Source organism: Acinonyx jubatus, chromosome B4, assembly GCF_027475565.1.
Source record: "Acinonyx jubatus isolate Ajub_Pintada_27869175 chromosome B4, VMU_Ajub_asm_v1.0, whole genome shotgun sequence".
Classification (NCBI taxonomy): Eukaryota; Metazoa; Chordata; class Mammalia; order Carnivora; family Felidae; genus Acinonyx; species Acinonyx jubatus.
Window position 1 is genome coordinate 120,199,732 of NC_069387.1, and position 24,972 is coordinate 120,224,703.

A 24,972-nucleotide genomic window follows, 5' to 3' on the forward strand; every position below is an offset into this window, starting at 1 on the left:
CACCGAAGTCGGATGCTTAACTGACTGAGCCACCCAGACGCCCCTCTCCTTCCGTTTATAAGTGAGATTCTTTTTTTTTTTTTATTTTTTTTTTTTTTAACATTTATTTATTTTTGGGTCAGAGAGAGACAGAGCATGAACAGGGGAGGGGCAGAGAGAGAGGGAGACACAGAATCGGAAGCAGGCTCCAAGCTCCGAGCCATCAGCCCAGGGCCCGACGTGGGGTTCGAACTCACGAACCGCGAGATCGTGACCTGAGCCGAAGTCGGACGGTCAACTGACTGAGCCACCCAGGCGCCCCTATAACTGAGATTCTTGGAAAAAAAAATGCTGTCCTTTATTCCATTTCCCAATTCTAATTATTTAATATGTATTCCTCACCAGACTGTAAACTCTGTGAGGGTTTTGTTGATTTTCTTCACTAATATCCCTTAGAGTTAACATGGTTTCTGGCACAGAGTAGACACTCAATATCTATTTACTTGTCTGTACTTAACTGACTCACAATCATTCACTGTTCCACTCTATTGAAGCTATTCTGCCAAAGATCACTTGTGATCAGGTTGGTATGGTCTTTTTTGGATTCCGAACGTCCTTAAATTTGATCATTTTCTCTGTTAGAACCCTTTTCCCCATACTTCTGAGATTTCATTCTCTTATTTTCCATCTACTCCTATAAATTCTATATCTATAAATTCTAAATCTATATTTCAGTGGATTCCAAACCTCTTTTCTGAGTTTCAAAAATACATCTTTGTCTATAGGTTGTGACCTCAAAGGCAACTAAAACTTAACATGTCCCAAACTAAGTCTTCATCTTTCCTGCAAACCTTTTTCTCTTTCTAAAGTGCCCCAGCTTTTTGAAGCCTCTCTTTCTCAAGCTACCTATGCAGAAATCTGGAACATATCTTAAACTCCTTTTTTCTCCTTTCTCTATCCCTTCTGCCACCAAGATCCATCAATTTTTCTTACTTAACGTTTTTGATATTCTTTCTTCTCATCTCTATTCCTGTAGCTACTATCTTATATTTCCGTTTTGTATGGAAAGTCTGTTTTCAGACTTTTATCCTTTCTTGCCTGAACTTCTTCACTTCTCTCTGAGTTGTTCTTTTTCCTCCAGTTTTGAGTTGCCCCATTCTGCTGCCCTCACTACTGCCAGTGGTCTTTCTGAAACAACGAATGTTACTCCCATGATTAAAATTCTTCAATGATTCATATTAGGTACAGGATAAGACTCCAGAAACCTCAGTATGATATACAAATTCTAAATGCTCTAACTCCTATCTGCATCTTTCTCTAGCCTGTCTCTCAACCTTAAAACTTAGAGATAAAAATGTACTTAACTCTTGTAACTGAGTAGAATAGGGGGGAGGTAGTAGGGAAACACAGTCATCTTTGAATCAAAGGGAGGATGGCAAACAGACAGGGAAGAAATGAAAGAATCAATTCCTACACTTCCCTCCCCATTGCCAACTTTTCATCAGGCCATCTTAGCTATAATTTGGTTGTATTTCTACATTTTGCCAGTAGGTGCCACCATAAAATGCATATACTTTCCTGAAAAATATCTTAAATTAGGGGTTTCAGGTTACATAAATTAGTTCTGTATTGTTCCAATATTTAATGGAAACAAATTCCAATTTGTTTAATGGAAGCAAATTCCAATATGTATTTCAAATTTATGACACAACTTTTAAATGTGTACTTGAGTTATACTTATTGGACTATTATTCATTTATAGAATGTTAAATCTAGTTGAAATTTTCTGGTCCAAAATTCTAATGTTACATTTTTTATCATTTAAAAATATTCTAGAAGCACTTTTGATATATCTTATGTAGCACTTTTAATCATATTTAAATTTTAAAAATGTGTTTTAGCAAATAGCTTTCTAATTCTTGGAGATAGTAGAGGAAAGCCAATCCATACAGTAAAGTAAGAATATTCAATAAATACACTAAAGTATAACCATCCATTTGTGTTTTGCTGCTTATTGTTCTCCTTCATTCACAATATTTTGTTACAACTTGGCGATTTAATTGTTTTCCCTCACTAGTTTTATTTTTCTCTTTCTGCCCCAGGGCTTTAATTTGATACATTTGGTAGTCAGTAGGTACAGTTTACCTCTTTTTCACCTAAATTCTTCCTTTTTTTTTTTTAAGTTTATTTATTTATCTTAGAGAGAGAGAGAGAGAGAGAGAGAGACAGAAAGTGTGAATGAGGTGGGACAAACAGGGAGAGAGAGAGAGAATCCCAAACAGGCTCCACATCATCAATCCAGAGTCCAATGTGGGATTTGAACTCACGAACCGTGAGATCATGATCTGGGCTGAAGTTGGATGCTTAACCAACCGAGCTACCCAGGTACCCGTAAATTCTTCTATTGATGTTTTTGCAGAGTATTCATAATGTATCTTCTGGGATGCCTTCGTGAAATACTCTTTCTTCCCTTACCTCCCCACTTGAACTCCCTTTATACCTTTAGTATCTCACTTTCTCATGTGGTTAATTGTGACCTCTTAAAGAGAAATATTTTATTCATTGTATCCCCATTGCCTAGCACAAATATCCTGGTGTCATTTGAGTTACAACTTCAGAGATTCCAGGCTCTAGAAGCAAGAGTCTGGATTATACTACCATGTTGCTGAGCAGATTTTTGAAGAGCTAATATTGGGCTCTAATAGAGAATGTATAGCAAGCAATTGACTAGTCACAGCACTAGTGTTTGAGGTATTTTTTACCAAGGTCAAAATGTTGAGTTTGGCAAGGATCTGAAACACAAATCTTACACACTTTTTCCTGATTTAATTCAGTCAGGGAATTATATCATCTTTAGAAGGAAGGAATTGAGAAAAGGAGGCAAAGGTGACTTTTACCTAATATCATTAAAAGCATTTTTTTGTTATTATAGTTGACATTACAACACTCTTTCATGTTTTATTATCCTTTTGAATCTTACAAAACTCTTCATTAGATTATTTGCCAGAAGAGGCACATAGTGTTGTGCTTTCATTTCAGCTTCATTTCATCCAATTACTTTCTGTGCTTTTGATTGAAAATCAAGGAAAAACCACTGAAAAAGATAGTGATTGTATATATAAAAGAATTCTTAGAGTTTACTCAGACTTCTGATGACAGGTATATGGCAGGTTAGGTCTCCTGATTGAACCTTCCCTTGAAAATAGTTAATAATGCTGGATACATATCTTTTAAATACTTTTTGAATGCATTGATGAATAGGCATTTATAATGAAAATACTGGCCAAAAACTAGGGGAAGGAAGAAAGTCAAAGAGGGAAGTCAAGAAGGGAAGCCAGCTTTTATTTTGAGAGTATTTGGTGATTTGGAAAGTCTGTTCTTATGCTGGTAAACTCTGAGGGAGCAGGGACAAAGCCTAGGGACTGTCTAAGATGAGGAGTCTGTTGGGACATCCACACTCACAGGGCTACCCACTCTGTGTCAAATGAACTGAGAATAAAGGCTTTAACCTGATGAAGGGTTTCTATACAGACCTCCTTACTGGTAAAATGTTTTAGCATTCTATTTAAGGTTTAAGATAAGGTAAGAGTTCCTACTCTTATCATTTCTTTTTAGCACGATATTGTATGTTCAATTCAGTGTAGTAAGGCAAGATAAAGAAATAGATGTAACAATTGAAAAGGAAGAAATAAAATTCTGTTTGATGATAATATGATTGTATATGTAGAAAACTCCAGAAATCTAAAGGCAAATTATTCATATTAATAGTAGTGTTTAACAATGTTGCTGGACACAAGGTCAGTAAACAATAAGCAATTGTTTTTCTCTGTCATCACCAAATAGGAAAACAATTTTAAAAAAGAGCTTCAAAAAGATAAAATACATAAAATAAATCGAATACAACCCTTACTAGTTCCTTCTCCCTCAGAAGGTTCAGACTCAATGTGAAATTCTCTGGTTGCCTTCTCCCACCCAGGGCTTTGTGTCCTGATCAAAGTACTGCTAGAGATTTTTGCCTTCAGGAAAACCCATTCATTCTGCTTGCGTCCCATTTGTAGCTCCCAACTTTCTACTCCAGCTCTTGTCTGTTCCTTTTTTGGGGGAGAAATTAAGTGGTATTTAGAGATTTCCCCCTATTCCTGCCAAACTCAGTGAGATATTCCCCCAGGGTATTTAGTCCACCATAGTGTAAGTGGAAGGTGGAAAGCTCCTAAGTACTTTTGTATTGCAAACGATATGAATAATCATAAAATATGTATCTTTTGTCTTATTGTAAAAAATTTTAGATTGTCGCATGTGATAGTGGTCATATCAATCATTTCTTCTGTGTGCCAAGTATAAACTGGTAGTGTAAAAATTAGCATTCTTCCTTTCTCAAGAAGCTTTTTCTTCCTTTTTTTTCTTTTAAATGAAATGTTTCCCAAGCTTATGTGGTTGTTAGAATCACCTGTGGTACTTTTAAAACAATGCAGCTATTCAGTACTCTTTTCTGCAGTTTGTGATTCAACCAGGTGGGATCTGGAGTTGATATTTTAAACAAATGCTGAATATGATTCTGATAATTAGGCAAATTTGGGAGACACTGGTCTAATCATACATTAAGTGTCTCTGCAATTTTCTTCTAACTTTCCATCTCTCTTTGGACCAGCTATTTGATTGTAAACAATCATATTTCCAGTGTTTCTTAGGAAACCTGGCTTTTTCCCTAAAACATAAAACCTGGCAATAAGACAGCATGGATTAAAACTTTAATTCATAATTTCCTTTATGCCACTATAAAAGTCACAGAAAAGTTTGAGGCACCTGGGTGGCTCAGTGGGTTAAGCTTCCAACTCTTGATTTCAGCTCAGGTCATGATCTTACAGTTCTTGGGATCAAGCCCTGTGTTGGGCTCTGCACTGACAGTATGGAGCCTGCTTAGGTTTCTCTCTCTTTCCCTCTCTCTTTTTCTCTCTCTGCCCTCGCATGTGCATGGGCACACACTCTCTCTTTCTCTCTCAAAATAAATAAATAAACATTTAAAAAAAAAGTCACAGAAAAGTTAAACAGCATACCCAAGGTAGAAGGGGGTGGGACAGGTGTTATTTTGTGCTCAGGTAATCTGACTTTATAGCCAGGCCATACCACCTTCTCAATCAGCACTGCACAACCTTTCCAGGGATAGCTCTAGGAATGGAGATCTCCCGACTTAAAAAAAGAGCCCTCTTCTATTGTTGGACACCTCTAATTTCTTCCTTGTAATAGATCAAACTCCTTTTTCCTATATATTTCTCACATTTTTTTAGGTCAGCCTTCTAGAGCAGGAACTGCAACCTAAATTCATTCAGGCTCAGGCTTAGTATAAAGAAGTAATTGATTTCAGGTTTTTTAAAACACTTGTCTTTTGGACATAGTTAGTTGGTCCAGTCTCTGGTTTGCTTTAGATCAGTATTAACTAGCTTAATTTCTGCTTCCACGTAATAACAATTCTCATATTAGAATGTAATATCATGCTTCAGGTCAGTCCTCACTACCTCTTTCCTAGCTCAGGCACTCTGTGTTGTTGGACAAGCTATTTAACCTTTTTGAGACTCAATTTTCTCATCTGTGATTTAAAGATAATAATAGTGAATGGATTTTAAGATTAAAGTAATGCAATATTCTAGGTATAAACTGAGAGGTAGTGTTTCTATTACCTTGTATTTAAAGATACATATTTTTAAGTATATTATGTGTGTATAACTGCACCTGAGACTGTTATTATGTATCATATATAACTAAAATATTTCCCTTCAGCTTTCAAATCAAGGAAGAAATAACTTACCTTTATTGAAATGACTTGCTTTCAGAAAAACTTTTAAATTTTGTTTCTCATGGTTCTCATCCTTTTCTTAAATGTGTTAGTTTGATTTATAAGACCAATGTCCTATTTTTTGAAAAGTGTTGATTCACTCTGAGAAGTATATTTTCAAGCTTATAAGCATATTGTCATTTCTAATACTATTGTAAGGGTGATCTTATTTCTATTTTCAGCATTGCAGGGGGTCGGATACTCTCAGTGATAAAGATGCAGCTGATTAAAGGCCAGAACAGCAGGGATCCTTTTTGTAAAGCAGTAGAGGAAGTAGCTCAGGATTTGGATTTGAGGATTAAAAATATTATCAATTCTCAACAAGGAGATGTAATTCTTGGTACCACTGATATCAGTCCTGCAAGGGTAATGAGCTTTTTATTTTTCATTATTCTTCCATACAGAACATTATCGCTTCTACTTGTTATAGAAATGGTTTACTATTGCTACTTAAGTCATAAGCATGTGTTTCCTGCGTTTAAGATGTTGAAAATTTAAGTTTCTCAATAGGATTATATAGGATTATGTTCGACTTGAGTAAATCATAACATCTTTGGGCCAATTGTGTGTATTTGTTAAAGAAGGCATTGGATAATCTTCACTATCCCTTGTAGCACTAGAAGTTTATAATTCTTAATGGGTATTAAGGTGTTTTGTAATGTTTTTCAATAATTACTCTTATGAAACCATTGTTTTCCCGTTTACTCAAATATAAAATAAGAACCAGGTTTCTCTGGTTCTGATCCCTGTACTAGGTACTCTGGAACAGCAAGAGAAATGGTTTCTATTCAGTTTATTTTTCTTCAGTAGAATTTTTAAAATCTTTATGATGTGTTCTTTTCTACCTCTCTTACCAGCCTACTGCAAACATTAGGAATTTCTCTTATACTTAGAAATCTTTTAACTATATATTCCCAGATTATTTACCTGTTTCTTGTTTGTTTGTTTGTTTGTTTTTAACATAGGGAATCAAACACTGTATGGTACAATAAACTAGTATTATAGGAGAAATTGTCTACCATGTTTTCAGCTCTAGAAAAGAATTTTGGGGAATGTGTTATAATCCATTTATTGCAGTTTAGTTACTCAAGCAACAAAAGCTCTTTCTCATTAGGTATGATTGTAATAATCAGAGCATGAAGAAAGACTTTTGCTTATTTTTTATTATTCATCCGTTTATCCACAGAACCATCTTTAGTTACTTTTCTGTAACAATGCATGTTTTTACATTAACTTGAAGGTGGGACATAGGAGAGATAGGGGAGATTCTGGGTCGTTGCCCCTTGTGTGCCCCATGTGGTTGTCTCATGTGTGTTAATACTTCCTGTGACTAGCTTGGCTCAAATGAGAACCATGTTATTAGTATTAGTCTAAGTCAGGAATTGTCACAACTCAGCTAATTAAGAGTACCAGTCTCTCCCATTTCCTGTCACAACAAGTAAAGATCCAACCTGGTTCTTAATTTTATGTGTTCAGTCAAATCAGAAATCTTTGAAAAATACTATCCAATAATTCTCAATAAGTTAATGTTAAACAATGTGGACTTCTCTCTCTGGTACTAATGAAAAATCTATGTTAAGCACATATATTGTGATAAGTCATTATTATTGTGATAAGTACATACAATGTGATTAGTAATCATTATTGTGCTAAGCAGTTTGTTAAAATTCCAGTGCAGCTATACAGGTTAGTTTGGTCAAGCCAAGTAGAGAAAGGAGGCCAAGACCAAGTTGATGGAAGCTGAGGGAAGTGGTGCAGCTACAAAAGATGTCTCAGAAAGGGTGACTCTGATATTTAGGCACAATGTCCACCATGCTGTATGGGTTAGGCATTTTACCTAGTTTACCCCTATTTTACCTACCCCTATTTTACCAGCGATTTAACTGAAGCACAGTGAGGTTAAGGAACTTTCCCAGAGTTATAAAGCACCTGCTACTAGTAAGTTGTATCAAACCCAGCTAGAGATATCTTCAGGGTTTGTGCTTACATGTGTCCGTGTATAATATTATATTATCATATATTTTCCCTTATTCTGTGGAGTCACTAAGTTTTTCTAGCTCTCCTCTTTTAATCTGCTTTTTTTCTTTAAAAAAAATTTTTTTAATGCTTATTTATTTCCGAAGGAGAGAGAGACAGAGTGTGAGTGGAGGAGGGGCAGAGAGAGAGAGAGAGAGAGAGAGAGAGAGAGAGAGAGAGAGAAGGAGAGAGAAAGAGAGAGGGACAGAATCCGAAACAGGCTCCAGGCTCTGAGCTGTCAGCACAGAGCCCGACGCAGGGCTCGAACCCACAAACCGCGAGATCATGACCTGAGCCGAAGTCGGACGCTCAACCAACCTGAGCCACCCAGGCACCCCTAATCTGCTTTTTTCTTTATCTCCACTGCTACTATCTTAGTTCACTGCTACTACCTTCTCCTTTTCCAAGCTGGACTATTACAGTCTCTTAATTTGTGTTCCTGTCTCCAGACTTAGTAACATTCTTACCCTAGAATATATTTTACACATTGCCATCATTTTTCTAAAAGTCTAAATAGAACATTAATGTCCTTGCTTAATAAAGCAAAAGATTTTAACTCTGTAACAGACTGACTTATAATTTCTTTGCCAGATATACAAAGCTTTCCCAGGTTCATCCTGCATAACTCTCTCTGTTACTTTGTTCTTTAGTTATATCATGTTACCTCATCCTTCAAAGTACCACGGTCTCTCCTACCCCTATGTGTCTCCTCCTCTATGAAGACATCGTTGATTCCTGAGTAAATTGTTCACTACCTTTTGTGTGCTCCTATTATGCCATGTATATCTTCTGTTAGAAATAGCACTTAAGGGGGTGCATGGGTGGCTCAGTTGGTTAAACATCATCTGACTCTTGATTTCAGCTCAGGTCATGATCTCACGGTTCCTGAGATCAAGCTCCCATGAGCCCCGTGGTGGGTTCTGTGCTGACAGCTGCAGAGCCTGCTTGGGTTTCTCTGTCTCCCTCTCTGCCCTTCACCTGCTTGCATGTATGCACTTTATCTCTCTTTCTCCTTCTTTCTCTCCTCTCTCTCCTTCCCTTTCAAAAATAGATAAATATTAAAAAATAAATAGCCCTTAGTACTTTGTAATGCACTTGTTAGTTACTTTCTTATTTTATTTAGGAGACTATGGGTTCCTTGAGGCAGCGGTTTTTACCTTTGTAGCCTTAGCTTCAAACACTGTGCTTGGGACTTGGTGTGTACTTATGAATGGATTACTGAGTGAATGAATGTGAACTCATTTTTAATTTTTGCATTTGAATAGATCTTTATGGCCATCTGTGGGGTTGGTATTCAGACCATCTCTCTTTGGTATAAAAAAGAAAAAAATACACAAGGAGATTAAGTCATGAAGCTGGGGTCACATAGCTAGATAGTTACTAAATTTTCTGACTTCAAGCCTGGGATGTTATTTTGATCAGAACCAATGTCTTCCCTGATGATACTATTTTCTATATTCTTTTGTGCTTTTGGAAGGTGATAAGATTGACTTTGGTATGACTTGAGGGAGAAATATTACATGCCTTAAAGCCATTTCCCATGGCTGATTTTTTTTTATTACTTAAACTATAAGAGGAGGAGAATGGTGGCACAAGAAATGGAAAAGAATGACTGATTGACCCAACTTAGGTGATTATTACATTTACTTAATATTATTTTTTGTTCTAGCCAAAATCTTATGCTATAAACCATGGTACTGCATACTGTGGCAGAGATACTGTGAAAATTTTACTAGTTCTTTTGGATGAGGAAGCAGCCAGTTTGCCTACCAAAAACAAAGCAGAGCTTTTATATGATGATGAAAACACAATTCATCATAATGGGATTTCTATTCTTACACTTTTTAGGTAAGTATTGTGGAAGTTATATGTATGTGAATGTTAACTCTAGTCTATAAAGGGAATGTTGAAAAAATACCTCATTAAGTAAAAGGAAATACATGCTATGGTAAGAAACTTGGAGACTACAGAAAAGTGTGAAGAGAGAAGACAAAAGTTAAAGGGAGATTGAACATTTGGATGTGAGAAAGTTGTATATAAAAGCGTAGTATCTTCTGAGAGTATGACAGGTATTTTGGGTTTTGTTTTTATTTATTTTTTTTTTTTGTGCTTGTTTTTTGCTTTGGAAATATTCATTTTCTTTGTCGTGTATGTCAAGAACTTTGCTAACTGCTTTCACTTATATTAGCTCTCATAGCGACCTCTTTCAATAATATCCCCACTTTATAAGTGAAGAATTAGACACTTGAGAAAGAGAAAGATGAAGTAATTTGCCTAAGAGAGCACAGTTAAGCAAGTAGCAAAAGTGTCTTGCTCCAAAACCTAAGGTCTCTCCTCCAAGGATTGTGCTGTTCTGCGTGAGAACCAGAGAGAGCATATACACCAAACTTAAATTGGAATTGGTATCTCTTGGTTCTTCCTCACATTATGAAGACAAACACTTACTAAATTAGTATTAGTATTCTATGCAAGACATTGATATGCTCCACTTTTAACAACAACTAGGTCAGACATTGTGTAGGTTGGTGATATTTTTCATTAATGAGCATTCATTTATAGAAACATGTAAAACTTTAGAACAACGATTTCAAATTGTATTTAGTACATTGTGGAGAAACTTTACAAAGTCATCCTTCTTGTTTGGTCTTTTCTATTTTTCTCTTCCCTTTAAAGAGAAACTTTGCAATGGTCTGTCATTCAGTGTTGTCCTCCAATTTATTTAAACCCTTTTCACCAGCTTTCAGTGATTATTCTTTTATATCTGGGCATGATATAATTCTTCCATATTCTACCTCAAAATTGTCCAAATATTTTCCTAGCAATGAAAATTTATCACTGGTTTATGAAAAAAGTATAAAGGAACTGAACCTTTATTTTGTGTTCTTTTACCTTACTTCTGTTCAGCACAGTTTGTTTTTTAGGTAACATCATAAATGATTAATTTTTTTCTCAGATTCAATTCTACCATTTTCGTAGAGAAAGTTATTTTGTGTTTATGGAATTTTTTTTTAAACAAAATTAATCCCTACATCCATTTTAAAGAAGTATTTTTCTCAATCATGGGGCCAAACATATTTCAATTGTTTATAGCTACCTTAATATTTACAATTGTCATTGTGCAGACAAGTACCAATTCATGGTAAAGTGAATTTTTAGTGGTCTGCATTGAAATGATAAAATTAAGGACAATGTGGTGTATGAATATAAGTCAATGTAAGGTTATAAACGAGTGTTTCTTAGAATAGACTATTCTTTATTCTTATATAACAGTCTTTTGAGTTAAAGAGGTTATGACTCTGGCTCTATTAAGCCAGAAAGGAATTTATTGAGGAATCCAGGTTTGTCTGGCTCCAAAGCTCCAGTGTTTCTTTCTCCATTGTGCCTTCTTTGACCGTCCTATTTCTAAACTATATTTTTCTCTTGAATTCCCCTGCTATGGCTCTTGTCCTTTTTTATTTTAAATTTTAGTTGTGTGGGTATCTTATTTCCTGTACTTTAGGCTTCAGGATGCCTGAATTCAGGGCAATGAATGAATCTACTTTTGTCCTTCATAATATCTTACACAGTACCTTACATATATCAGAAATTCAAATATGTAGTGACTGTATTAATTAACATAGCAAATTATTAATATTTAGAACTTTCAATAGTAATACTGACACTTTTATATAGTATTATAAACAACAAGATTTAGTTGTCTTTTTATTTCATTACTGCTTTGGGGTAGGGGAGGGGCAAAAACAAGTTAAAAAGCTACTTTTGTTTATAGATTTTTGCTTTTCTTTGGACATAGATCTCCCACACAAGTGAATAATTCATCAATGAAACCCCTAAGAGAACGCATCCATAAATCAATGCACGAGAAAAAAACTAAGGTACAGTTTAATGTACTGTCATAAAAATGATAAAAATGTTTTTTTATTTGTAGAAGATATAAATATAGAAAGTTGATCTGGATGTTATAAATATATATCATACATGGAACAATAGGAATTGAATGGAAAATGAGTTATGACATTGACATACTGAAACTTTCCTTTTATACAACCTAGGCTCATTGTTCTTTGGCTTAGTCTATATGCTGGACCTAAAAGAAGGGAAGGAATAAGCACTTGCTTTTGTAAGTGTTCAATAAGTGTCTTTTCAGTGAATGAAGGGGAAAATGAAGAAGACATGGTTTTCTCATCTACATTACTCACATTGTATTTTTTATTTTTCTTAATGTTTATTTATTTATTTTGAGAGAGAGAACAAGGCAGGAGAGGGCAGAGAGGGAGGGAAAAAGAGAATCCTAAGCAGGCTCTGTGTAGAGCCCAACATGGGGCTCAATCTCATGAACTGTGAGATCACAACCTGAGCCAAAATCAAGAGTCAGATGCTCAACCAACTGAGCCACCCAGGCACCCTTCATTACTCACATTTTAAACTAAATCTTGAGAGACTATATAAATTCCATTTTGTTCCTCTCTGAAGATATTATGGCAGACTATAATTAATTGTAGATTAAGACATGGAGAATATTTCACATTGTTTCTTGACTAGATCTATTCTTTATATTTTTATTTGGTTTGAAATAAGTTTTCCTGTCCTCATTTCAAATGTTTGTGCCAGTAAGTAGCCAATAATGTGTTTTTTAAGTGTTTAAAATTTTCTTCGTCTTCTTTTTCTTTTTTCCTTAATACATTTTTTTTTCACGTTTATTCACTTTTTGAGAGACAGAGACAGGGTGTGAGCAGGGCAGGGGCAGAGAGAGAGGGAGACACAGATTCCGAAGCAGGCTCCAGGCTGTGAGCTGTCAGCACAGAGCCCGATGCGGGGCTTGAACCCATGAACCATGAGATTATGACCTGAGCCAACGTCAGATGCTTAACCGACTGAGCCACCCAGGCACCCAGGTCTTATTTTTCAAAAAGAAACCGGTCTTAACTCATTTAGCATAAACTCTTCTGTGGTTGGGAATTCATTCATTTGTTCAACAAAATTTTCATGTCAAATTTACATTTACCCTTAAATTATCAGTTATTCATCTTGATACAATTTTAGGAACTGTGATTTGTATGCTGTTTATATTCCCATTTGGAAAGTTAGTCCCAGTTCACAAAACTTTTAGTTATCATCAGTTTCATCTACATACTCAAAACCCATTTAGTTTATATTAATAAGTCTTGTCTTTCTTTTGGTTGTTATTAGTTGTTAGTACTTAATACCTGTAGGATACATCAGAGAGTTTTATATGATTTCTCTGTGAATAAAACTTGTCAACCTCTTGTTATATTACATAAGTACTTGTAGTCAAGGCAGAAGATTTTAAACAAACAAAAAAAATCCATTCTTTGGACTTGATTAGAAACAGAAATGTACTGTATAAATTCTTTAATTTTTTACCTGTTATGGATACTGACAAACTAATATTTTCATTTAAAGGTCATTGGGATATTTTGTTAGAACTAAGTAAATCAAAATGAGGAAGTCTATCTGAAGAATGAGAGGTCTTTTTTTTTGTTGTGTTTTATTTTATTTTGTTTAGAAATTGGTAAGAGTCAGCTAATTACTATAAAATTTATAAACAAATTTAGAAAGTTTTGGGAAGTAGAGGAGAGATTGTCTAATCCAGTCTCATTTATAAATGTGGAGACCAAAATCCTGGGAAAATAACTTATCTAAGATCTCATAACTACTATGAAATCTTTTATACCAGTGCGCAAAGCCATGGTTAAATGCTATTGAGATTAGAATCACATTGTTTCTGTTACTTAATAGTGGAGCTGGCTTAGTCTACATAGCTCTGAAACCAGATGGCAGTGGAGAGGAGAAGGAATTGTTTGTGATAAATATACTGTAAAAAAGCAAAGTGTGAAAATAATTGGTTTAGCCAGGTATACACAGCTGTACCATAGCCAGGTACGGTATTTTGTTGGAATAGCAAAAAATGTTACAAATATTTACTACCAAGTAACTATGGAAAAGTAGTTTAACAGCTTATTACCTACTATCCTGTTACTTTTGCTCTTTTGGCGTAAAGTTCTTTTTTTAGTCATGGAAAGAATATATGATCTACACTTGAAACAGTGTCTTGGGAAGAGCACTTCAAAAGTAGAAAATATTAGGGAACTTAGACTTTTGATGTCATAGATGATAATTAATTGAAATATCTATGTCATTATGGGGCAAATTAACTTTTCTTAGATTTTAGTTTCCTCATTTATAAATAAAAATAGACACCCCTCTGATCACAAAATCTTGTGAAACCATATTCGTTTTAAGTCCTCGAGTTGTTTTTCCTACTACTGCTTATTAGGAAATTTGTCCATGACGGTCAAATAAGTTCCCCTGCAGTAGAAATCAGAATCTTCTTCTGGACCTAGATGGTTTTGATAGGAAGCTATTGAGAATGTTCACTCCTCATTGTTACCCCCCAATTCCAAGCAGTTTATACACATATCCTCATACCTCTTTCTTAAAAGATTTTCCTCCTTCTATCCTTGTATATTAATTAATTTTATTCCTTTCAGTGTGGTTTAGCAGTATTTTGCACGTCAGGCACAACTGAAAAGTCACATGTACATGTCTTTTCCTTATTCTGAGTCTAATGTTTGTGTCCATATTGAATGTATGTCACACAGACGTAAAATAATGCATACATAATCATTAGCATTAACTGATTTCATAACTTATGTGAGCTGATCAGGAAAATGTTGGATCTTTAAAACATAGAGTAGCCAGGGCAGTGAAAATTAGGGCTCAGCTAGTGTGAAAAATAGACTGGCTGTAACTCTGGTATCTTCATAAGTAGCCAGGCAGTCCAGTGCTCATGGTGTTAGAAAATTCTTAATTAGACCTCCAACTTTAAACTTTAGAGTGTTAACAAACCTCTGAGTATATCCAAATTAAAATGCTAGAATTTAACTCATAGAATTTCTCTCCCCTCAAAATGACTGTAAAATAGTACCAACTAGCAAAAACCTTCACCGAGAGCAAACAACAAAGAATAATGCAATTAGATATAATAACTTAAAAAACAATGGCCAAGGAAAGAAACTGAAGACTTCAGAGTGAAGATGCACAGCATGACTTAGCAACTTAACATAGCCCCAGTCCCCAGATATTATACTAGTCAGTTGATAGATCCTGAGAATTATCACTAATATTTCTCAAACTGAAAAATATTTTTTCCCTCCTTTTCAGAGGAATAGTAGAAGTGGCAAGTAGATAGTAATCTGGTTAAAATGTAAAAAATAACTCTGGAACTTATACACACACAAATGAAGCCTCTAGTGCTACATAGTGAACTGGGGAAATTATCTAAATGATCCCTCTCCATTTGAATGAGATATAGTCTAAGTAGAGGCAGTGAATCTTCTTATAATACATACAATGTATAATAAACTCTTAGGAGAGAGTGTAGAACCCAGAAATGTTTCAAACTGTCTCCTCGGCTGAACACTACTTCTGCCTCTATCGTTCCTTAGGCTAGTGAAAAATGAGGAAAAACAGAAAATATGCAGCCTTCAAAATGTCACTGAGGAGAAAATAAAAGGCTCTCAAAAAAGGAGCGAACAGAATCAAGAAATCACTCGCATACTTGGTTGCTTCTGTTTCAAACTAGGATATAGTAGGCCATGACAGAATACCATTTCTGCTACAATAACAAAATAAAAAGCAGATAAATGGGGAAGGATATATTTTAAAGACATAGGAAAGGTATGTAAGCAAAGCTATTTAAGTAAACTAAAAGTCTGGGGAGAGTAAAGTCCTTGTGAGGTGAGCAGCTTATTATCAGCTGTTTTGTTCCCTGAGATTATTTGCCAGTTTTAGGTATGAGCCAAGGATTGACGTTAGCCCACGTAAAGGAACTCTTCTGCGGGAAGGAGCAACTAACAAAGACTGGGTGTCTTGGGGGGTTGGCAAAAATTTGAAAACTTTAGGAGCCCTGAATGCATGGTTATTTTTACCTAGTGCACATATGCTAGATTTTTTGTTTGTTTGTTTGTTTGTTTGTTTGTTTTTAGAGAGAGGGAGAGAGATGAAAAGAGTGCCAGCAGGGGAGAAGGGCAGAGGGAGAGAGAGAATCCCAAGCAGTCCCTGTTCTCAGTGTGGAGCCTGCCATGGGGCTCAATCCCACAACCCTGGGATCATGATGTGAGCTGAAATCAAGAGTTGGATGCTCAACCATCCGAGCCACCCAGGCATGCCAACATATGCTCAATTTTGAAGCCAAGTGGGTGGCTAAAATTCAGTAGACCAGGGGCGCCTGGGTGGCTCAGTTGGTTAAGCGTCTGACTTTGGCTCAGGTCATGATCTCACGGTCCGTGAGTTCGAGCCCTGGTCGGGCTCTGTGCTGACAGCTCAGAGCCTGGAGCCTGCTTCCGATTCTGTGTCTCCCTCTCTCTCTGACCCTCCCCTGTTCATGCTGTGTCTCTCTCTGTCTCAAAAATAAATAAACATTAAAAAAAATTTAAAAAAATTCAGTAGACTAAAATCACCTATGCTCTTGAGGTAGCTAGAAGACAAGGCCCTGCTTGAGGAGTGGGAACTGCCTTCAACACATGGCTGTCTCCTTTTCAACTTATTTGTCATATTTGAAATGGAGTAAGTAAGATAGGAGGCCAAAGAGCACAGTGGAAAAACCTCTGAAAGACAGATTGAATCCCCCAGACTTTCAGGTCAGAGACAATAGAGATCCACAAGGCTCTCGATTGAAAGCCTGAGAGGGACATTCCTGAGGAAGAGATGAGAACCAGAAGACGAATGTAAGTTATGATAAGTAGAACCTAGCTCTTAATCAGCTTAGTCCCTGACTGCATGTAGGTTATCAGCCCTTTGCTGTGTCTGTTTAACAGAGACAAGGGAAACCCTTCTAGATAGAGGAAACTTCATCTGGAGTGTCTACAGTCTTTATACACAATATCCAACATGAAATAAAATAATTCTGGACATGAAAAGAGGTAGGCAAAAGCATAAGAGACTCTTAAAAACTGAGAACAAACTGAGGGTTGATGGGGGGTGGGAGGGAGGGAAGGGTGGTGATGGGTATTGAGGAGGGCATCTTTTGGGATGAGCACTGGGTGTTGTATGGAAACCAATTTGACAATAAATTTCGTATTAAAAAAAAAAGAAAAGAGGTAGGCAGATTTTTCCTTTAATTAAGAGAGAAAACTAACAATAGTGGCAGATTTACAAGTAATCCAGATACTAGAATTAACTGACAAGGAATTAAAAATTTTTCAACATGTAAAAGTAATTATAGGAAAAGATGGGCAAAATGGATGATGATTGGGGAATTCCAGCAGAGAATTAAAATCTATAAAACAGAACCAAAGAGGCATTCCAGGACTGTAAAAACATCATCTGAAATTAAGAACTCATTAGATGAGTTTAATAGTAGACCAGACATAGCATTAGGTGGCAAAAGTAGACTTGGAGATAGGTCATTAGAAAAATATCCAAACTAAAGCAAAGAGAGAGTAAAGAATTTAAAAATCTATAGAAAAGTGCAGGACACAGAGAAAAAGTCTAATATGTGCCTAATTAGAGTCCCAGAATGAGTGGAGAAAATAGGAAAGAAATAGTATTTTTAGAAGACAAAATGATTATAATTTTTTTCCAAAGCTTAATTGATCCTTTTACATCAGGTAGTAGTTAGAAGACGTGGGGAACAGATGTGAGTTCTCCTTTAGTAATATATAGTTGCATGTGGGTTTCAATATTATGGACCCAGCAAACAAAACATGTCCCAGACTCCTTTGAGAATCCATTTGCAGCACATGAAAGTGCTACAGGGTGTAGATGATAATGCGTTGCTCTGGAACAGTGCTCTCCAGTGGAACTTTCTGTGGAAATGTTCTGTAACTATGCTAACACATGTTGCTGTCAAGTGCTTGGAATGTGGCCACTGCAACTGAGGTGCTGGATTTTTAGTTTTATTTAATTTTCATTAATTAGCTACATGTGGCTAGCATATTAGAGGAGTTGTAGTTCTGATGGATTAGAGATACCCACAAAAGGAAGAACTAGAGACCAATAGGTAGAGAAAATGGTGCCCTGACCTTGAGAAATGAAAATAAGATTTAAAAAGGCAGAGAGAATGCAAGAGAGACTTCTAAGCTGAGCAAATAACCTGATGAAAGTATTAGATTATCTCACTAGTATAGACTGTGTACTGGGTAGCTGTACAAAATAAGTGAGTAAATAGTGTAGGGCAAGGTTAAGGAAAGTGTGTGTGGCTTTTGTGGTTTTAAGGACCGGTTATTTTTTGTAGGGCTTATTGTGAGGATATGTGCATGAGAGCCTGAAAAAGGTGGACTATTTAAGAACTTTAAAGGAACAGTGGATATAATGGGGCTTAAGGACTCAGCTGCATGGTTTTCAGTATTTAAATGTGATTTAGGTTTTCTCTGCATGTATACCTTTCTCTTGTTTCTTTATCGAACGGTTTCATTACTCTGCCGAACAGAGTGGGGCTTACTCTGTCTTACGTGTTTTTCTATCTCAAAGCTTGTGTTCTTAGGGTGATTTAGCTGTTCTTTGCCAGTCTACTTCTCTCATTTCTGTATCACATGGTTTCCTTTGTCTGTATTAAAGAGTAGAATCCATTCTGTAAATCTTTTTTCTACCTCCAAGCCTTTGCTTACTCATGTTTCTGTTCCCTCATACCTTCCTCTTGCATATATCTATTATTATAGTCTTATAATTTTACTTACTTGATTCGTTCAACAAACATGTTTTATATGCCTCCTGGGTACCAGGCTATGTCCTAGGCACTGGAGATACATCAGTGAACAAAACAGACAAAAGCCCCTGCCCTCGTGGACAGGTCTTCCCCAAATATTTGTGGGGCTGGAGTACAAGAATATAAATGGAAGCCCATACATGGCCCACCTCCAGAGCCCCTTTCAATCTTTGTTCTGTTCTGTACTCTTAGGGACATTCCTTCAAGAGGTGTACGCACTCTCCTCCCCATCACCCTTGCCATAAACAGTCTGCCCTTGAACCTAGAGAAAGAGGCCAGCACCAGCCCAGTACCTAAGATAGTTTGAGCAGGGAATTCTGGGGTCCCAGGTACTTGGAATAGGATCAAAAAGGGAGTCATAGTCTCCAAGTGGGCCCTATAGACTCCTCACCCTGTGGGGTTGGGGAGGCCACAGGAAGGCCAGAGCCAAACTAAGGGTTTGGCCACCAGTTGCCAAATTAAGGGTTTTGTTCACAGAGCTTACATTTTAGTTGGAAGAGGCAAACAACAAAACAAGTGAATTATGTGGAACATTAGAAGTTTATTAGTGCTCTGGAGTGAAATAAAGCTAGGGAGGGGAATAAGGAGAGTGTGTTCCTTTGTGTGTGTTTTGATTTTAAATAGGATGACCAGTAGAGATCTCTTTGAGAAGGTGACATTAAGCAAAGACTTTATTTAAGAGAGAGAGCAGCATTTTTCATTAGAATGAAAATGGGATGTTTGTATTAGACTGAACTAAAGTTGAATTCGTTGAGCTGAAGTAATGAGGTTGGGATTTATTGCATACCTACTAAGTGTCAAGTGTTATATTAGAGATTTTATATCTTTCATCCCAGTTAGTCCTTGTTCAATTCTAGAAGACATCATTCTCTAGACCTTACAGTTAGTAAGTAACAGAGTAAGGGTTTGTAGTCAGGTATAAGACTTCAAAGACTTGATGCTCTTTCCAAAGAGTAGATAAAGGCATAGTAATTATAGTCAAGAGCCATAAAAAAGTAATGCTACTACTTAGGTCAAAAATATCTTTCTGCTATTTAATGAAATAAATTGAATTTCACTGATGAAGCAATGAATTATTTGATGTATTTTACATTCATATGCCATTAATGATAACAAAAGTGGTCTTTTTGAAAAGGCAGTAATGTAAGAATGAAAAGATAAATTTTTCAGTTTATTTAGTTTAGATAATTTTTCAGTTTCAGGATATTTATTTTCAGTTGCATATTTAATGAGTATGTTGAGAATAAATTCCTCTTTCAAACTTGTTGATTTATTTATCAACATAATGGGGCTTAGCGCTTTCATTATCTTAATACACCTAACTCAGAGAGTGACTGCAACTTTACAGTATTTTGACTCATTTGTCTTAATTTAGCTAGAGTCAGGCTTTCCTATGTGAAGTACTATTTTCCTCAAACTGGGAGCTTACTAATAATTCCAATTTAAAAAGAGCTTGTGGCAAAAGGACTTTTCCAATTCTTGGCAATTTTGAAGTTCATTGCAATTTTACTGTGGATAGAAATCTTTCCAAAGGGGGGAAATCACTCTACAAAGGAAAATGTTCAATCCTTTTCTCTCATGTGACTTGAACATAAAATGATTTTAACAGCCATGTATGAATCTGGACATTATTCTTAGTTGTTTAGTATTTCAAAAGCAGTTTCAAGAGGGAATTGTTTTGCTTGTTTGTGATTCCAAATCAAATACACAGAGAGATTTGGAAGATTTGCAACAGGAAGTAATCTCAATTCTATGTAGCCACTAATCTTGTGCAGAAAAATTCAACTTTTATGAACAAAAGCAATCTCTTTTAAGTTACAAATACAAGCCAATGCGGCTTGTATTGTTTTGATAACTGAAATGAAGATGTTGATTGTAAGTTCAGTTTTTGAGTTGCATTCCTAGAATAATTTTAGAGTTGTCCTGGTCGTGAGAACTCTAATTTAACAGATTTCTTACTGTATAGGAAACTGTCTTCATATATGCTACTACGTTAATGGCATCTACATGGATCTCTAGAGCTTATATGGTCCTTTCCTATTTTTAACTTTACTTAATTCTGACAGTTCTGTAAGATTAATATTATTCCCATTTATGTGTGGATAAGTGAGAGGTTCAGAGGTTTACCTGAAATATCCAGTTTATAAGTGATAGGGCCAGTTTTAGAAGGCACGTCTTTTAACTGCAAATCTGGAGCCTTTCCAATCACATCACTGTCTTTTTGTGCTGGTTTTGCCTTTTTTTTTTTTTTTTTTTTTTTTTTTTTTTTTAGCTGGACATCACATTGTTGGCTCCAGTCAAGTTCACGATCAATGAAAATCTCTAGGTCTTTTTCATATATTGCATTTAAGTCAGGTTTTCGTCATCCTCATCTGTAACTGATATTTTGAACTTAAATACAGGACTTTGTTTATCCTCATTCATTTTCATCTTATTATTTTCTACTTATGGTTCTAGTGTTCTGACATCTTTTCAATCTTGAGTCTGATATCCAATTTATTTATTATTTCTTCCAGCTGTGTGTCAACAGCAGGTTTTATAAGTAGAATACCTTTGTGATTATAGAAGCCATCTAAGTAATCCCTTTAGTATTCTGTGTGCCTGTTTATTACATAGTTGGAACTTAATAAGTCATAATTGATTTTAAAAAAAGAGATTTTTGTACAGGGTAGGGAAAGAAAACCCACGTGTAATCTTTTACAGAAAGAAAAAAAAATACCTTCATACCTTCATTGTAACTACTCAGTTATTTCTTTTGGACATAAGTATTCCAAGATTACTGTAGAACAGTTGTGGTTCTCATGTTTTGATATTTTTATAAATAATATTTTTTATGGTGAATAAAGTGGTTAACTATTTCCTTTCACATCTGAATCTATTCTCAGTATTTTAGGAATCCATTGCTTTATAATTCTGGCTTCTGAAATTATCCTACTGTCACTAAGCCTCAAGAATTTCTCTATAGGGGGCCTAAAGAAAGGAAATGTAGTTGTGACAAGGGCTATGACACTTATTCTGTAACTGTATTTACATAACAAGGAAAGGTTTTTACTTAGTTGTATGTCAACAATAAAAATGACACTGCTTTCTGGGGCCCCTGGGTGGCTCAGTTGGTTAAGCGTCCAACTTTGGCTCAGGTCATGATCTTGCAGTTTGTGAGTTTGAGCCCTGTGTTGGGCTCTGTGCTGACAGCTCGGAGCCTGGAGCCTGCTTCAGATTCTGTGTCTCCTCTCTCTCTTCCCCTCTCCTGCTCAAACTCTGTCTCTATCTCTCAAAAATAAATAAATATTTTAAAAAATGACACTGCTTTCTAAAGAAATGTTTATTTTTGCTAAATGTGAGACTGAGAAAACATCAGTTGTCTGTAGTAAATAATTATTGTATATTTTTTCAGAGTGTGGGACGCTAAAGTGGTCGAAGCCACCCACAGGGACTATCACTATCTGGGTACCATGGAAATGATCCTAGCCAGCCACTTAGCATTCATTTACCTTCATGGTCTTGCTGTACTCTTTACAACTCATTATGGGCAATTAGTTTATAATTCTTTATAAGCAATAACTCTGGTGAAATGAAAGAAATGTATAAAGAGATAATGTTAATTGTTAGTACTGGTTTTGCAGATAGAAATAAAAGTTTTTGATAATGTTACTAGAGTAATGATGTGGTGCAATATAAACTTTACGAAGTTCATTTTATTAACAAAATGTATTTTAATGGCTTTATCATTTGCTTTAATTCTATATGTATAGAATTAATAAAGTCCAGAAAGGGCTAGTTATATTTTAGTGGATCTCATGATGGAAAATGTATAATAGTAGTTGTATTCATGTGGATTCAGGAGGATATTGGATTATAGTTCCATCATCCATAATCAAGAGCCACTTTCTTACACTATTTCAAATAGTGTTTGATCTTTTACATTTTCACATTTCTTTTTCAATTTTGTGAATTTTTATGCTTAAAATGGAAGATATCAAACTCCAGTTGTTTAATTTTGTAAACAAATTAAACATAATTTTTAGTGGTATGGGAACTGGAGCTCTCATAGACACCATTAGAAGGATGTAAACATGTCACTCTGGGAACATGTGGGGAATAAGCTTAGAAATTCCCTGGGCTTACACCAATTACAAAGCCTTAGGTTGCTCTCACCCAAGCTTGGGTAAACTGAATAAGAACCCTAGAATAGAGTAGGGAGGGGTAAAGGACCCCAGATTAAAGTTGGGAGGGACCAAGGCCCCCAGGATAGAGAGGGAGGGGCAAAGGCCCCAGAATAGAGAGGGGGGCAAAGGCCCCCAATATAAAGGTATATGAGGTAATCAAGATTAGGCATTCAGGGCGAAAACATCCCCCAACTTAGTAGTATAGCAGAGAGCTGCTTTCACAGGAAGGAAGGACCAAATTAGGTAAATAGGTATATAGGGCTATAGATTCCAGGGCTGAAGCTACCCAGAGCAGAGCTGATTAGCAAAAGAAAAGGTGTCTTATTAACCCTGAAGTTATTTGCCCCATCTGTCTTATCTCTTAGGCTAGCTAAGATAAACAGACATGATGCCTCCTGTCCTGCCGTTAACAACCATCTAACCATCTAACCATCTGCCCATCTACCAGGCGCCAGGATTTTGTTTTATATTGACCCAAACCCCAAATACCATATATCTTCAAAACCCCCTTTTCTCTCATGCCCGTGAGTTAATGTTCACAGATTCATTGTCTCTTTGTGCATGCCCATCACATTTGTAAGCCGTCTGATTTTAATAAATATGGAGCAAGGACCCTTATTCGGGGCTCTTGTCTTTTCCCGGACATTAGCCATGTCTCGCTTTTAATCCTGCGTCCCGCTTTCTTGCTGGCCAAGAAAGAACTTTAGACTTAGAGTCTACAAAAGGAACACTTGCTTTTATGAAGCAACTGGATTAATCTAATTCCTTTTAAATCATAGTCTGTATTTCACTGCCATTATCTTTGTAAACATCTAACTGAGTTAATGCAGTGATCTCTCTGAATGTATAATACTTAATTGCTGAATATGAAATAAAAAGTTGTGCTGTTTTAGACTATGAACTGTATCAATCAATATTTTGTAAGTAATGTTCCAGATAATGTAGTTTTTGAAGTATTAAATTTTTGAATTGTTGAAGTCCTCTTTAATATTTACTCATCTGAAATTTCTTAAAATTTTTTTTTAATGTTTATTTTTGAGAGAGAGAGAGAGAGAGAGAGAGAGACAGAGCACAAGGAAGGGAGGAACAAAAAAAAAGTGAGACATAGAATCCGAAGCAGGCTCCAGGCTCTGAGCTGTCAAAACAGAGCCTGATGTAGGGCTCGAACCCACAAACCGTGAGATCATGACCTGTGCTAAAGTTGGCCGCTTAACTGACTGAGCCACCCAAGTGCCCCTCATTTATCTTAAATTTAAACATCTTTTTCTGAAAGGGATTTGACATCTCAATTTGGAGATATCTGCAAGTTATAACTAAATGTCATTATATATCAACTGTAATTACTGAAATTTGCATTGTCCATATAGATTACTTTGTTCTGAAATTAATTTCTTTCCCTAAATCAGCCACTGGTTTTATGTTTGCAGAGTACATTTCCAAAACTACTTCCTTGACGTCCTTTTTAGTGGTTGAGAATTAAATTTCGCTTTCTGATTTTCTCCTACTTATGATCTTTGAAGATAAATGTGAGCGTTTATTTTGAATATTGGACCATTAAATCTCTTGGTCACATCTTCCTAGAATGATATATTTGAATCATCTTTCTTATTTTCCTAAATATTTAAGTATTCACATCTTCTGGAGTCTCAAATTGATTTTTCTAAACTGTTACAAAAATTTTTTAAATGTGCATAAAGGTGGTATTACTAAAAAGAACAAAAATGCCAGTTGTAGCAAAGAATGAGTTTGCAGATTATGAAACATCAAGTGTTAAAAGTTCCCAGTGAATAATGGGATTTTTAAGGGCAACTAAAAAAATATTTTAGCAAGAGAGTGAGCAGGGAAGAGGGGCAGAGGGAGAGAGTGAATCTTAAGCAGTCTCCGCACTCAACACGGAGCCTGACATGGGGCTCGAACTCACAACTCTGGGATCATGACCTGATCCAAAATCAGGAGTAGGACACTCAACTGACTGAGCCACTCAGGTGCCCCAAGGGAAATTTTTATGATCTCTTGATTAATATAGAGTATATTTCTATTTAGATGAAAAAATAAATCAAAATAAATCAAAATAAATTGTATACTTTCTTCTTTCTGTTACTAGATGAAGCAAACCTTAATTAGATCCCAGTTTGCTTGTACTTATAAAGAGGACTGCATAATAAGCAAGGATAAATGGAATGATGTTAATTCAGCATCAGAGCCTTTGTATGTACTTCGCATGGAAAATGACCTTTCTGGTAATTGACCTT

The 24,972-nt window shown here is 35.9% G+C and overlaps 1 protein-coding gene across 1 annotated transcript in view; it reads left to right on the plus strand.

Moving 5' to 3' along the window:
• The window catches only part of PARPBP (PARP1 binding protein), a 69,353-nt gene that overhangs the window by 39,695 nt on the left and 4,686 nt on the right, over positions 1 to 24,972 (plus strand). The window contains exons 7-10 of the mRNA XM_015068797.3: positions 5,992 to 6,175; positions 9,495 to 9,673; positions 11,619 to 11,700; positions 24,825 to 24,960. Of these exons, the coding sequence (XP_014924283.3) occupies positions 5,992 to 6,175; positions 9,495 to 9,673; positions 11,619 to 11,700; positions 24,825 to 24,960 (581 nt within the window). The remainder of the gene's footprint in view (positions 1 to 5,991; positions 6,176 to 9,494; positions 9,674 to 11,618; positions 11,701 to 24,824; positions 24,961 to 24,972) is intronic.